The sequence below is a fragment of the Poromitra crassiceps genome (genome assembly GCF_964638095.1).
Source record: "Poromitra crassiceps genome assembly, chromosome: 14".
Classification (NCBI taxonomy): Eukaryota; Metazoa; Chordata; class Actinopteri; order Beryciformes; family Melamphaidae; genus Poromitra; species Poromitra crassiceps.
The window spans coordinates 21188936-21204399 of record NC_139633.1 but is presented as its reverse complement, the minus strand read 5'-3'; the positions used below and the strand labels follow the sequence as shown (position 1 = coordinate 21204399).

Here is a 15464-nt window from a genome sequence, read left to right as displayed (position 1 = left end):
ACACTGGGATCCTGAAGGGCAGAGCTCCCACTGCCGACGTTAAGAGAGCCCAGCCTCTGCTTTGCTGCAACTGTATCTCTTGAAGTCCAGCCAGATCAGTGAAGTATCTAAACACCCTGGATCTTCTCCAGCCTCCACCCTCGTGCTCACCCCCTTTGAAAAAAAAAAAAGCCCAACAACAACAACAACACGCTAGTCCTTCCACTGTCTTTGCCTCTTAGACGAAGCTCTGCTAAACTGTTATGTCTGCCTGAGGCCGCTCACTCAAGACTCCACTTCCCACTGCAGCTATGCTTCTAAAGTTTCTCCTGCTCTGTGCCCCACAAATATTTTTACCACTGGTATTGAATTACAGGAAATCAACGGGAATGACTTTCGGCATAATTCTATATCAAACTGAGGACTGGGTTGCCAAATAGCATTCAAACATGAAACCACCACAGACTGTGCAAATATGCAGGGAAGTGATTGGTAGTGTAAAAAAAAAAAAAAAAAAAAAGCAACAAAAGCAATCAAATGCATAGTTCAAATGCTGGAGTTAATGCAAAAAAATAAAGTTGTGAAAAATTTAGCTGGTAGCCAGCAAAGAAAGTGGTCATTTGTACTGTAATATATTACCTACAGAGAATCTGCTACATTTCTCTCTCGCATTTAAATACAAAATAGTGGATAGACAAGGACAGACAGACATGTGACTGCTTTAGGAGTGGCATGGCACCTGTGATACGACACCTCATGTAACAGTCAGTGCTGCTTTGATTTCCACTCTCTGCCCGTTGACAGTCCCCTTTATTAATGACAGCCTATTGTGAGTGAGGCCTGGCTATTTCAGGGGATTACTCTGACTGCAAGCCAGTCCGTTTCAGCACAGCGCGTAATGTAAAAGTGACTCACCGGACACTTTGATGCAGTGAGGCTCACTGGCTATTCTTTACAGCAACACTGCCTACTGTCAGGAAACATCACGACAGGCGCTAAATCCAACATGGCAGCACGTGGCGGCGGCTGAGCCAGAGGATGTAAGTGGCCGACGCGCGCCGTGCCGAAACACGTTTGTGCCAAGTCAGACGGTGTAGTAAGCCTCGAATAAATAGAAAAATAGAGACCTGTGATAGAGACGCAATAGACATTGACATTTTAGAAGAAAACAGGATCGGCTTACTCAACCATTTCGGGATTGTTTCGGTGTCATAACAACATATTACAGTTAACCTTTGGACAATAAATAGCAATGTTAGAATTTTTTGATTAAATTAAGCTAATCTTATTTCTGAGTTAACTTCTTCTCTGTGGACAGAATAATAGGTCATTCACATAGGAACAATTTGAGTGAAGTTGACCAGAGGATTCATAAGTATTTGGAGTTTTATAAATAGCTAAAGATCTTGCAGATCACACCACTGTGACAGCCCTCGTCTCTCCACCAGTGAGCTAGAGATAAACCGTGGAGAAAGAAAGGTGGATCCAGTTGAAACAGACGTTCCTTAGAACTAAGGAAATGACAAACAAAAACCACTTCCACCCTCCAAAGTGACTTCCTGTCAACTACCATCTCACAGGAAGTGTGATGAGAACATCACTTCCAAGAAAGCTTGTCAGCAGATGTACTTTGTCCACCAACTGAAGCTGTTCCAACATCTCTTGGGCAGGCTTTGCATAACCAAAACACAATAAATCACCACTTCCTGCTTAACTGTCTGGTTCAGTGCTGCATCTGCACAATCCAATGGCAAATTGCTTACAATCGTCCAGCAAGCAGAGATGTTTAACGCCTGCCACCTCCCCCGGAGTCTAACCATTTCTTAGCCGGCAGAACCCACAGAACAGTCAATCATGACCAAAGCATCTCTGCCTTCAGAGTATTTTCTTGATCACCACCAACTGACGACCAGCTGGATGGCAATTCTGCCCAACTACCTCAACAGTATCACTTCTCTTTGAGTCCGCTACTGATCAGCACATTTTCCCACTGCCGTACAACAGAGACCGCTTTCTACCATTCCTGATGTATTCAAACATGTTTGTGTTTATCCAATCTGTGAATACTGTCACCATGAATCATCTCTCACCATCTACCCATGATGTCTGTATATGACTATGTTCACATGCATGGAGTAACTAGCCGTTAAACCAGACCTGAGCATTATGCGGCCCGGGGGGCCAGAACCGGCCCTCATGGTGGTTCCACCTGGCCCGGGAGGTCTAACACAAACAACACCATTTTCCTCATAAAGTAAAAAGCAAAAAAGCAAAAAAGCAAAAACTAATGAGATGACCTAAATTGGCTGTTTTTAGTGATTTTCAATATAATAAATGCTGAAGAATAATAAGTGCAAGTGCAGTTTGTTTTCTGTCATTTCATTTAGTGATACAAATGAGAGGTTATGGCATGACAATATCCCCCCCCCCCCCCCACCCCCCCACCCCCCACCGGCAACAATCTGGGTTTCTCATGTGGCCCCCCCAGGAAAAATAATTGCCCACCCCTGCGTTAGACCATACTCCAACTAAGGTATTATTTGGGTGAAGCAGTTTACATGCACTTTTGATACACTGTGACTGAGTCTCCCCTGTGTCCATGAATAAATCAGTTCACAGAATATTCCTGTCCACCTGTAGTATCTCATCCACAGAGAAAAGGGCCAAAAAAGGTATGAAAGGTATGCAGCTACCGGCTCCCCTGTCCCCCTCTGACTGAGGCTACTTCTAATACATGGGCAACGAATGTTCACGCAATGGGAACTCCTGCTCACCAAAAAGTACCCATAACAATGTGAGTGAGGTGAGCCTGAGTTTGAGTTTACGCAGACAGCGAAAACAAGGAGTGGAGGGACGGGAGTACGATGTTTACATGCCACTGTGACCCGCTTGATAGGGGAGTGAGCCAGGCATCTGAACCCAATATGAGCTCAACTGGGTCACTGAGATATGATGTTTTCATGCATTAACACTTTCAGTGCCACGGCCCTTGGGCAAAAGGTTGCTTGCTGTGCCACATAGGCCGCAATGCATTTTAAAACAGTCATATAATTTTTTTAATAATTACTATGTAAACACTGAACACGCACAAATAACGATGAGACTCTCTTCTATCACCTGCAAAAAAAAGTTTATTGATCCCATTTTCCGTTCTTTAGTTATGAGCCGGAGAAGATAGCCTGATTGAACGAAAAACATACCTTTTTTTCTACGAGCTGAGATAACGAGCCTTTTGTGAAATTAAACATTTCAAGCACATCTCTGACTCTGAAGCTAATTTTCTGATGTCTGGGTCTGTCTGGGTGAAGTGTATGCTGCTCTGCTGCTCTGCGTGCTCCCCCCCCCCCCCCCCCTCAACTGCACACGCCTCCTGGGTGTGTCTTATGTGCCTGGTGGCTCTCAGTCTCTGCTGAGTTTGCTGCGCACACACAGTGAATGGTGCGCGATATTCAGCTTTTTGGTTCCGCGTGTGTTTGTCACGGGCTGGCATGCTTCCAGTTCGGAATAATAATGCTGATTATGTCAATGTGCTGTTGCAGCGTACATGAAGGTGCTCAGTTGTGACAGCGGATGCTGCTGCTCTGGGCACAGCTGGCGTTGTGCTCGTTGTGCTTCTGCACGTCGATGCATACGGACGGATGCGATGCGATTTCCTCCTTTTTCCCAGTGACTATTTCTGTGTGTTTGGCTCCTTTTTCTCTGATCAGGAGAGTGCTGTCGCCACCTAATGGGTTTGTAAAATAGGTTATCGACCTCCAATAGCTACAATATTGTTAGAGGCGACGTAAGAAGCTTAGATCGACACCCCCCCGTCAAAAAAACAATTTGGAGTTATGACGCCATTTGGCGTCGCTGGCACTGTACGGTAAATTTCTAATGACGCCATATGGCGTCGCTGGCACTGAACGTGTTAACCTAAAGACAACATTCATTCACCTTTTTTCATCTTCTGTTTTTTTAGACAAATAAAATGGCTCTTGTACTCTAAAGCCTAATGGAAACGTGCTCCGTGTGAAAAGTAACTGACTGACAAAAGAGTGTAGCATTGTAGCTGAGCAACAAAGTATGCAGACTTAAGCGAGAAACATGCTTCAACGTAGCCTTGAGTTTAGGAGGTTTCTTTCATAGGAGTTTAGCTAGACATAGATACTGGAATGTCAGCTCGACGAGGGATCCCAGGGAAGTCCCCGCACTCCCCTGCACAATGAGTAATTGTGTGATTTCACTCTGATTTCTATGACTAGAAGTTATCCCACGGACAGAATGTAGTGCACATACTTGATAATGGCTTTCACTGTTATCTCCCCATCTACATTATAGTATACCGTAATTTCCGCACTATAAGCCGCACCGGAGTATAAGCCGCAGCAGCAAAATTGCCTGTTTGTTACATATATAAGCCGCACCGGACTATAAGCCGCAGGTGTTTTAATGTTTTTTTTTTTTTTTTAATTGTGTTTTAATGTTTAATTACCATATGTAAGGGTTCATGCACAGAGGGGATTGTCGGGAAAGAGATGGCTGTTTGAGGAAGCTCCCATTTATTAACATTTCAACAAAACAACATAACACAACACCACCTGTGTTTTTTTTTACAGTGCACACAGTGTCCGCGGTGTGGTGAAAAGAGGGCAAGAGAGGAAATTAAAACAGAAGTGGATTTATAGTTAGAAAGAGTGCTAAAGAAGAGAGAATTTTATTTATTTTTTTCCCCGAAAAAATCCATAGATAAGCCGCACCGTTATATAAGCCGCAGGGCCAAAAAACGGGGAAAAAGCCGCGGCTTATAGTCCGAAATTTACGGTACTTGCTCCGTTCACATCAGCTGAGTCGAGTCACATTTTTGGGAGCTGTGCATCGCCTACGCCGGCAGGCTCGCCAGCTGCGGCGAAGGCTTTGACGCCCGACCATGAATTTGCACACACAGACCAGGTGAAGGAGGAAGAATCCTGCTGGGCCAGTGAGTGTGTGTGTGGGCCGGTCGGACTGGTCGGCTTCTAACAATGTGTAAATATCTGTTGTCTTGTTGTGTCAATCGACCAGCGACGGTCTGTGTGCTTTTAATGGCCCTCTCTCTCTCTATTTCTTTCCCTGTCAGACTGGCGGTGGCCATACAAACACACACACAATCACACAACTGCAACTGACGCGCCTCCAAATCACAACACACACACAGTCACACAACTACTACTGACGCGCCCCTTCAAATCACAACACACACAGTCACACAACTACTACTGACGCCCCTCCAAATCACCACACACACACACACACACACACAGTTACACAACTACTACTGACACGCCCCTCCAAATCACAACACACACACACAGTCACACAACTGCTACTGACACGCCCCTCCAAATCACAACACACACACACAGTCACACAACTGCTACTGACACGCCCCTCCAAATCACAACACACACACACACAGTTACACAACTGCTACTGACACGCCCCTCCAAATCACAACACACACACACAGTCACACAACTGCTACTGACACGCCCCTCCAAATCACAACACACACACACACACAGTTACACAACTGCTACTGACGCGCCTCCAAATCACAAAAAACCTACTTGAAGAATGCCAAAGCAGATTAGAATCGGTCAACCCCAGGCTTGTTTTACCACATGACGGGCAAACTGATAACGTCATGACAAGTTCTAGAAGCCTCAGGTCAAACGGCAGAAATAGAAAAGGAGGAGCTGAGGAAGCACAGATATTTAAAAAGCACTGCAAAATGTGCCAAACATCAATCAACAACAACAACAACAACAACAACAACAACAACAACAACAACAAGCTCACAGTCGATAAAACAATTAGGATGACAAATAAGACAGAGGTAGTGACAGAGAGGGAGTGGGCTAAAAACGGGCATATGATATGACATGCATTAAATAGCATGAAGTACAAAATGGTTATAATATGGCCATCTAAGTGACAGTGCATTGACTTGGACATTAATGATCTATTCTACTGTATGTCCTCTGTAAGAATCTCACTTTTTGCTGCAGTTTTTTGTTGTTGCAGAGTCTGTTATTGATGAGGCAGCGCACAGTCAGAAGCCCAGGAGGATCACTGAGGACAGGGCATGTAGAGACACGTGCCCAATGTCACTGTAAGTGCAATTAAGTAAGCCAACTGTGTTACACACGTCTAAACTGTTACTACTACTGTACTACTGTTACTACTACTGTACTACAGTCAAACTCAAATAGATTGTGCAGAATAGATAAACATTCATACTAATGCAAGAGGCTAACTAATTGCCAAAGAGAAAGTTTAGACGTCGTTTACAGCTTAGTTAACACTATTTATTTGGCTCCCGACCTCACAGTTGACTGGTTCACTTTTAACATTTACAATTGAATGACTGTACTGTGGAGAGAATGCCTTTATAGCTGCTGCTATAATGTTGCATAAAACTCTACTGATACATTGCAATATGCAAATCATTGACTAGATGACATGAGAGTGTGGTTATATTTAGGTGAGAATGTCTGTTGCTTAGGGTTAAGTGTCCAAATGTGTGTGAGGTCAAACTCAGGACTTTGGGGGCACTAATGCTGGATAATTGCTAGCCTGTTTTTGTATTACATATAGTTACTTAGCATAGTTAGCAAGGATCAGAAGGTAGTGGTGTTGTCACTTGAGTCAAGGAGGGTGGGACTTGAGTCTGGCTGCTTATGATGCATTCATGTGCTCCTCGGATGCTCCTATTTTCCGAGCCGGCAAGTCGTTCTTCCGACGTTTGTGTGCTCATGTGCTTGTGTGGTGTCGGAATGATCGGAATGTGTAAACCAGATCAGGATTAATGCTAATCTAGGCCACTCTACATGGACAGCAAGTAAGTAACAGTAATACCATATTATAAATGACATGTGAGCAAAATAAAATGTTTCTTGCCATCAACAAAGCGTCCACTTTGTCTCGTCCGCCATGTTTCTGCATATTATGACATCATCCTCACATCGAGTCAAAATGTTCACCGAGTTGTTTCCGCCTTGAGCGTCCGTTCACGTGAATTTTCCCAGTCGGGATCTCATTTTCCAGCACATGAATGCAGCATTCCAGGCAGCAGCATCAGGTGTGCCAGGACTTACATCAGGCGGGCAGGAAACTGGGTCAGCAGCTGGACTGATCCAGCATCATGCTTCAGCCTGCCACTTGTTTCTCACTGCTTTCTTACCATGCTGGGCACTAAATGCAACCTCACATTGGACACTAGCATCTACACAGTATCTAGGCTACGTTCACAACAATCTCTTGTCTGCAGTTCAACATCTTATCCAGCAACACACAATAACTAAAACACAGGTTCGATAATCAGTACTTAGCAACATATCTCTTCACATAATAATGGCCACCTAAGGGATAATAAACAACACCTTATGTGATATATGCAACTGCCTTTGAACTCGGCCTACGCCTGTACTGTACGTGTACGACAGGCGTTAGGATGTCATTAGTGTAGCCAGGCTTTGCCCATATTTACAGCTCTCGATAATTCGGTATTGCAGGTTTCAAACAATATCAAAGATGTCATGGCAAAATAAGGGCGGCTGTATCTTTGACAGGAAGATAAACCATGTTAGCCTAGCACCGAATGGAAGATGCCTTTATTGACAGAAATATGACACAAACCCTTGCACTTGTTCGAGACAGACTACCACTCGAGATTTGGCATTTATTCACTAATGGTTTTGCACACATGTCATGTTGATGACATGTCTTGACTTTGAATATTTGTTTACATGGGCAAAGGTCTTTTTCTTTTCTTTTTTGTTAAAACAGATAAGATTTTCCTTGATGCCAAAGATCAATTAAGCCATATCCCTCTATAGCTGAAGATTCTTCCTCAATTATCTTCCAATACTTTTTCCATGTTCATTCAAGATTTTCCAGAGATGCCCACCTAGAGTCTATGCATTGGCCAGAGCTTTTAAACACAATATAGTCAGTGATAATAACACATCATGATGAGCCCATACTCCCAGCAAACGAGACCTGTCGGACAGCAGCAACTTGAACACAGTACTAGAACAATCTAAAATGTGGGGAAATGGCCCAACAAACCTAGCTCTGCTCAAGTACAACCTAAATTGGAAATCTGACAAACAAATCACATAAAATGCAATCTAGGCACCAAGAGTCACAATCAGTCTGACGATTAATATGATTCTGGGACAGAAGGCTGATATTCTGGGGTTTCTATATAGTGGATGTCCGCGCCAAGACTTCCGCTTCTGTGCGCTGCGGTTATTGTTCACAGTCCAATTGACGCGAGAATGGAGTTGGAGCTGATCGATTGAGGTCCAGGTGACATTTTGGCTAATAATAATAATAATAAATAGCTGCATATGAGACTTCGTCAGACTGTAAACAATGACGGAAGGGGCGGGACGTTCGCTCTACAGTGGAAACCCCCGAAATATCGTCTGTCTGTCCCAGAATCATTAGCCATCAGACTGATAGACTCTGGGTTCCCAGATTGCATAAAATGCTGAACATATCTGAGTAACTTAGAACATATCTGAAAAACTTACCAGACGATTCTCATCGAACACTTCCAACAGCAGACGATGTTTTGTGGGATCAACCTGAAATATAAGCACAAAGTCTGTTCAATCAGTGGGTTGGAAGCACTTTACTGTGTGTAAGTAAAAAGGAGCCAAGGTCTAAGAAGCCCACCTGATACATGTAAGTAATACAATTACAATCTTGCTCTAGTCAAATATAGGTTACGGTAATCCAAATTCCTGTTATGTCAAATCTGCTCTGTGTTCTACAGCACTGCAAAGGCACATAACTGCACTTTGTGAGAAATGTGGGAGATTAATAGAAGCATTTTAAGCTGGAGAACTAGTGCAGATTGTCTTTCCCCCAGATCCTGTCATACCCAACCCAATGATGGTCATGGAGCCACAGTGAACTGCACATCAATGATCATATTCATAGCTAAATCACACAAATCTTTGCTTCTGATGCCTTTTCACTTACTCGGAAATAGAATTCTTCGTTCCATTTTGGGTGCAATGTCTTCAGGTTAAAAGAGATGGAAAAGAAAAAAAATATTAATAATGAGATATGAGCTCACTAATAAACCACAATTGCATTTGCTTATTCTGACTTTCGGTTACGCACCTTTTTTATTGTTTTGGTCTGGAGACTTGTTATTTCCCCAATGACAGGGTCATAGAGGGACAGTCTTGTATATGGATCACTGTAACAAAAAGAGGGAGAAACAGAGCTTTGAACAGCTATTCCAAATCAAAACAATGGTGAATAATACCGGTACTCTCTTTGCGACTTTCAATGTATTCATGGCTTGTTCAATCGTTCTGGCATTATTGAGTCTTTTTCTTCCACTCCAAAGGCTAAAGATGACTTCAAAGTCTGATCAGACCAGGCACCGCCTTCGGACATGACAAAGAGTCCAGCTACTGTCTGCTCAACACAAGAATGGATTGTAGTTTGATTCTGAGATGAGGAAAGGCATGGGTTGAGGCACTGTGGCACGCAATAAAACCACATTTTACGTCAAATTTCAACTGTTTTACCATAACAGTATTATGAAGTTAGTGACTGAAGCAATGTTTTGTTATTGGCAATGTATTCAATCACATCATTTTTTTACCGGTTCATTGCTGATATGGCAATTTTGGAGCCAAATCACTAATATTATGCATACATTAGGTATAAAAGTATTAACTCTATTGACTTTCTGCACATTTTCTTAAAGCAGCTACGAGCAAGATTTTCGATTGTTATTAAACAGTATAATTATAATATTGATGCATCACATCTTACCTATAATAGTAGCTGAGACCAAAGCCGTGTGAATCGGATATTGTTCTCTTGATGATTATAGAGTCTGTGTCTGTCTACTAACCTCGCGTCACCAGGCTCTCTCTCTCTATCTGTCTACCGGCGGGCCGGATAAACCCGGAAGTGAAACGAAATGGTTTACGGCAGCTGCCTGCCTTCAACCGTTTCGCTCTGCCTAGCAACAGACCATAAACACGGAGAACGCCATGCAGGGGCTTGCTACTCTCGCGAACATCTCTCGTTATATTCTAACAGTTTGTTTGGAAGTAATTTTGTTATTTTGTGGTTATGGCCTAAGTGGCTGCCGCAAACCGTTTCATTTCACTTCCTGATCTGCCCCGGCGCAGACAGACTAATCGTCAAGACAACACTGGCCGATTCACTCAGGGTTCAAGCGAGACTACTCGGCGTTGGTCTCGTCTACTATTAGAGGTAAGATGTGATGCATCGATATTAAATTTAGAGTGTTTAATAACAATCGAAAATCTTGCTCTTAGCTGCTTTAAGCACAAATTATGCAAAATGCACAAATTTATTTTATTTTTCTCTCCTTTCTATGAAAAAAAATAGGAAAATTTTTAAGGTGTCTCAATCACGGTTATTATACTAAAACTAAACCAAAAACCAGGTGATATCAGAACGTGCGTTCGTTCGGCCACAGCTATGCCATTTTACGAGCGACCGTGCTGAATCTTTCAGGAAGTTTAATTAGGTGATTAGGTCTGATTAAATGGGCAAAAATAGCTAATTAGTGGCCAAAATGACTCAAGACAGGTTCAGCACCATGGAGACCTCCAGAGTGGAGGAGCCCACAGGTGAGCAGAGTTGGAATCAGCCAGTGAAGTCTGTCGACTATGAAAACCATTTGGGGAGAGAGAGGAGAGGCTGCATGCCAACTCTGTGAGCGAGGCCTGACTAAATGGCCAGTCACACAGCTAGTGGAATGAGTTTGGGGCAGAGAATGTTTATTGAATGCTAACTACAGCATGAGATGGTGGTGTCCTCTAGAGCAGGGGTGTCAAATATGCGGCCCGGGGGGCAGATCCGGCCCCCAAAAGGGGTCCAATCCGGCCCAAAGGATGACTTTGCAAAGTGTGAAAATTGCACTGAGAAGTCCTTCAATCCAATGTGATGCACCAGGTTTCAGGAGCAAGTTAAATATTAAGTCGCCTATTCATGTTATCTGTATTAATCACTAAATAGTCAGCTATTTTCATTACCTTTGCTTGACTATATTGAATTGCACAGTTGTCAGCAATTGTAATCAGGGGTGTAGTGGTAAATACAGAGGTGGGTAAACTATCCAAGGTGAGTAGTTTACCCACCTTTTTGCCCTCATTGATTGATACAGTTGATCTGTAAATAGGTGAGTAAACTATCTGCCTCATTTCAAAGGGGTGGGTAAATTGCATTTACCCTCCACTGCAACCGATTGTAATGCACAGTACAGACAGTAGATAATGTGCTTGATGGTAGGGTTGTGCCTGTAATTCTTTACACTAAAAGAAACTGGAAAATGTTTGAGGTTTTGTCATTTATAGGTTATTATTGATTATTGATTTTCATTGTCTGGCCCACTTGACACCAAATTGGGTCGCATGTGGCCCTTGGACTAAAATGAGTTTGACACCCCTGCTCTAGAGTCTAGTCTGGGGGAAATTGTTGGGATTATTATATTTTCTATATCTGCAATTACTTTGAGCTAAATGGTCTGTCTGAATTCAGACTGCTGTTGCATTTGTGCAGCACGAAACCAAGCCCAACTTTAAGTTAGTTGGGAATATTAATATGAACAATGTACCTGGCTCCAAGTATATCCTTTTTGGCCAGCCCAACTCCAGCAATGACTTTCACTCTTAGGATCCTGGATTCCTCCTGAAGTAACAAAAGTTATATTAGTCAATGTCATCATGTCATGACATTTACAAAGTTGGCCCAACTGATAAGAGTATTGGGAGCTTTAATTCTCACAATAATCACACCTGGGGAGAAGCTACAGTAAACGTGTCTTTGTATTATCACGTACTACGTAATAACCAACCACAGCCATGATGTGTCATGTGATAGCTACAATCACTTTTTTAATCTATCACGTGACATTTCGACACAAATTTGTAAATTTTCCATTTCAGTCTCATTCATGCTTTTATTGTAGCTCCTGGCTCATCATGATATTTCGCAATAAATCCCATGGCGGAAATTACTTGGGCCTTAACGTCACCTGAATTGACAGGTCTCACATGATTGGAACTGATTGACATTAGGCATGATAATATCGATTTGAATTACAATTCTGTGTGCTGATACACAGGACGGGAAACAGCAGCTGGCCACTGATGCAAATAAGTAATGCGAGCCTGTGGGTTTCCTGTCCAAAAAGTAGAAATAGCTCTCCAATTAGGAAGTAATGATAGCATTAGCTGGAAAGTCGTTTTAACGTCAAAAATGGCGGTCAATCATACTGACATTGTCAATTTGTCGACCAGTGACACGTTTTAACACACGCTAGTTATCTTCACAGCATAAGATATCATTGTTTTCCGCTAGCTGTGTTAGCCAGCTATGTTAGCCAGCTGGCTAACCAGAGCACATGAACAATTCCATGTCAACGCTAGCAAATGTTTTGGTAACGTCACCTCATCTGTCTGAAGTCCTCGGATCTGGGGGGAAAGTGCAGCCATATCCTCTCCCAAGCCTCTCCCTCCCAGCCAGCAGGCGACAATAACAAGGACACACTGATCACACGAGGTAACAGTAGACTCTTTCGGTGTTTAGTTCCCACTCTGCGTTGCTGTGATCAGGCTGTAGTTAGCTAGACTCTGACCTAGAACTAGAAGCTAGCTGACTGCTCAAATAAACAACTTTAGTTTAGTTGCGTCGTCGCGCATTCTAGTATCCATCCTCCTCCGCCTCCTTTCCTCCTCCTCCTTTTCTTCCTCCTCCTCCGCCTCCTCCTGTTTCCCTTTGCCCTACCACTCCTCCAGCCCGAGCAGGCCCGTACACACTGACTGAGAGGGCACCTGTGTTATTTATTCATTTAATATAATTGACAGTTTGTGTTAAATGTTGAATTACTGCGGGTCAAAATTATCGTTTTTGGAGGGTCTTCCACCACTTATATAGCCTCAGCCAGGAAGGATTTATGACATCACTGATGACATCACAATTGCTTGAGTGGAACCGAAACACCGTTTTGGCCTATCTTCTTTTAGTTAAAATTGGCTAAGTGGGCGGGCGTCACGATTGTGATGTCATCAGTGATGTCACTTGAGCAATTGTGATGTCATCAGTGATGTCACTCGAGCAATTGTTGTGATGTCATCAGTGATGTCACTCGAGCAACTGTGTTTGCTCAACTGTGATGTCACTCAGGCAGTTGTGATGTCATCAGTGATGTCACTCGAGCAACTGTGTTTGCCCAACTGTGATGTCACTCAGGCAGTTGTGATGTCATCAGTGATGTCACTCGAGCAACTGGGATGCAGCAATAAGCAGATGGCGCACAGTTGCACGATGGCGCCTAGGTGGGTGAGCGGTACCCTGTATGTGGGAGCCCGCGGAGTGGGCGATTTCCATAACTGCAGCCATGGCGCATCATCTCCAGTCTTCACCCTAGGAATCGAGCATGTGTACTTTTTCTATGCACACAAAAGGCTTATTCCTCTCAAGTTTAGTTCACAAATCTGTTTAAATCTGTGTTTAGCGAATGCTTCTCCTTTGCCAAGATAACCCCTCACTTGACACTTGGCATTTCAAGATGCTGATTAAACAGCCTATTGCACAGGTGTACCTTGGGCTGGTCACAATAAAACGCCACTCTAAAATGTGCAATTTTATCATGGGCAACAGCTCTGGACATTCTGCAGTCAGCATTTGCATGCTCCTTCAAAAGCAATGTATTGTGTGATAAAACTGCACATTTTAGAGTGCCTTATTGTAACCAGCCCAACGCACATCTTTGCAATAATCATGCTGTTTAATCAGCATGTTGACATGCCACACCTGTCAGGTGGATGGATTATCTTGGCAAAGAAGTGCTACTGCTCACTAACACAACCTTTTATTTTCAACTTATGACAAATGGGAGCAAAAGCAAAAGTGGGTACTTTACATTACACCTCAGTAACAACTACTAGCGGGGCAATAGTGTTATAATAAGTAATAACCAGATAATAGCTTGGTATTAACAATGGGTATATCTGGGTAATTAGACTGAAATGTATGTAATAGGCTAACAGGGCCAAAAACAAATGGTAATGAGGAAATGTAATTCCATGGTAATGTCTATATTAAACCAAACATCTAGGGATAAGGGATATGTATATATATATATATATATATACTGTATATATATATACTGTATATTACAGACTCCAAGACATACAGACTCCAAGATATTGAGGTACTTAAAAAATTGTTTATTGATTTTTACAAAAGACTACAAAACCAGTATCAACGAGCACTTCCCCTTAAGAAAAGCATATTTGCTGAAATGCAAAAAATCCCCTGTACACTGACCACAGCAACAAGCAGAGGGTAGTTCTACTCAACTCTCTGAACTACCATACCGCTCATCAGTAAATAAGTCAACCAAGTCCTAGACACAAGTAGAGGAAGGGTAATATCTTCATTTAAGCACAAACATCTCAGTGCTTAGGATTTTTGACAAAGAAAAATTCAAACTTTTTTCCACACACATTAAAACTTTAACATAAAAATTGAGAGAACCGATTCATAAACTAAACATGAAATATAAATATGTATCTAACATACTCAACATTGAATAATGCTACAAACATTTGATTATATATTACCACATGACACAACCTGCCCTCTTACAGAAGTTAAAAAATTCGGTAGCATGTACAAAACATTGTCAATTTATGAACATATTGAGAGTTAAGTCTTTTGATATTTTGTGTTTGGTAATCTCATGCATGAGGTTTAACCAAAACCTAAACTAGTGGGGGGGGGGGGGGGGGGGGGGGAAACTATATTAAGATATTACTGTAATTAGTCATAATTTTGACTATGTAATTTCTTTCCCCCATTTTAAAATGTGTGCAAAAACATTTTTGGGTGATTTAAATTAATTTGTCAAAATCCAGTTCATGACACCGTAATATTACACCAGATTATTAGTCATAATTTTGACTATGTAATTTCTTTCCCCCATTTTAAAACGTGTGCAAAAACATTTTGGGGTGATTTAAATTAATTTGTCAAAATCCAGTTCATGAAAGTTTTAGGACAAGTGAATCTTGAGATTTTGGGGAAATGTTCTCATTATCCATCACAACATACTGGACAAATGATCTGTCAGAGAATAGAGGCCACCCGCTAATGGTATGACACTTAAAAACGATACTATTTCAACACTCGAACAAATTTGCGACCAGTCAGATGATTTTACAAGATCATGTGGTTTGTGAGGTTACATCTTCTGAACAACAAACAGTGCACTCTAAATAATTAGTATAAGTAGAATCAACCATATACACACACGCAAGCACGCGCACACACACACACTAAGTGATGTAATGCTAACATATAGGCATATACAGTAGATTTTAGATAATGGAACAAGCATCAATCAACTAATAACAGTGTATTTTACCTCCTTAAAACCATTATTTAACAAC

At 42.2% G+C, this 15464-nt stretch overlaps 1 protein-coding gene across 1 annotated transcript in view; it reads right to left on the bottom strand.

The window, feature by feature from the left end:
• Positions 1-12629, bottom strand: part of nedd4a (NEDD4 E3 ubiquitin protein ligase a) — a 38132-nt gene extending 25503 nt beyond the window's left edge. Inside the window, exons 1-5 of the mRNA XM_083651124.1 lie at positions 12459-12629; positions 11624-11697; positions 9139-9217; positions 8995-9033; positions 8541-8594 (exon numbers count right to left, since the gene is read on the bottom strand). Of these exons, the coding sequence (XP_083507250.1) occupies positions 8541-8594; positions 8995-9033; positions 9139-9217; positions 11624-11697; positions 12459-12503 (291 nt within the window). The 5' untranslated portion in view covers positions 12504-12629. The remainder of the gene's footprint in view (positions 1-8540; positions 8595-8994; positions 9034-9138; positions 9218-11623; positions 11698-12458) is intronic.
• Positions 12630-15464: the final 2835 nt, after the last annotated feature.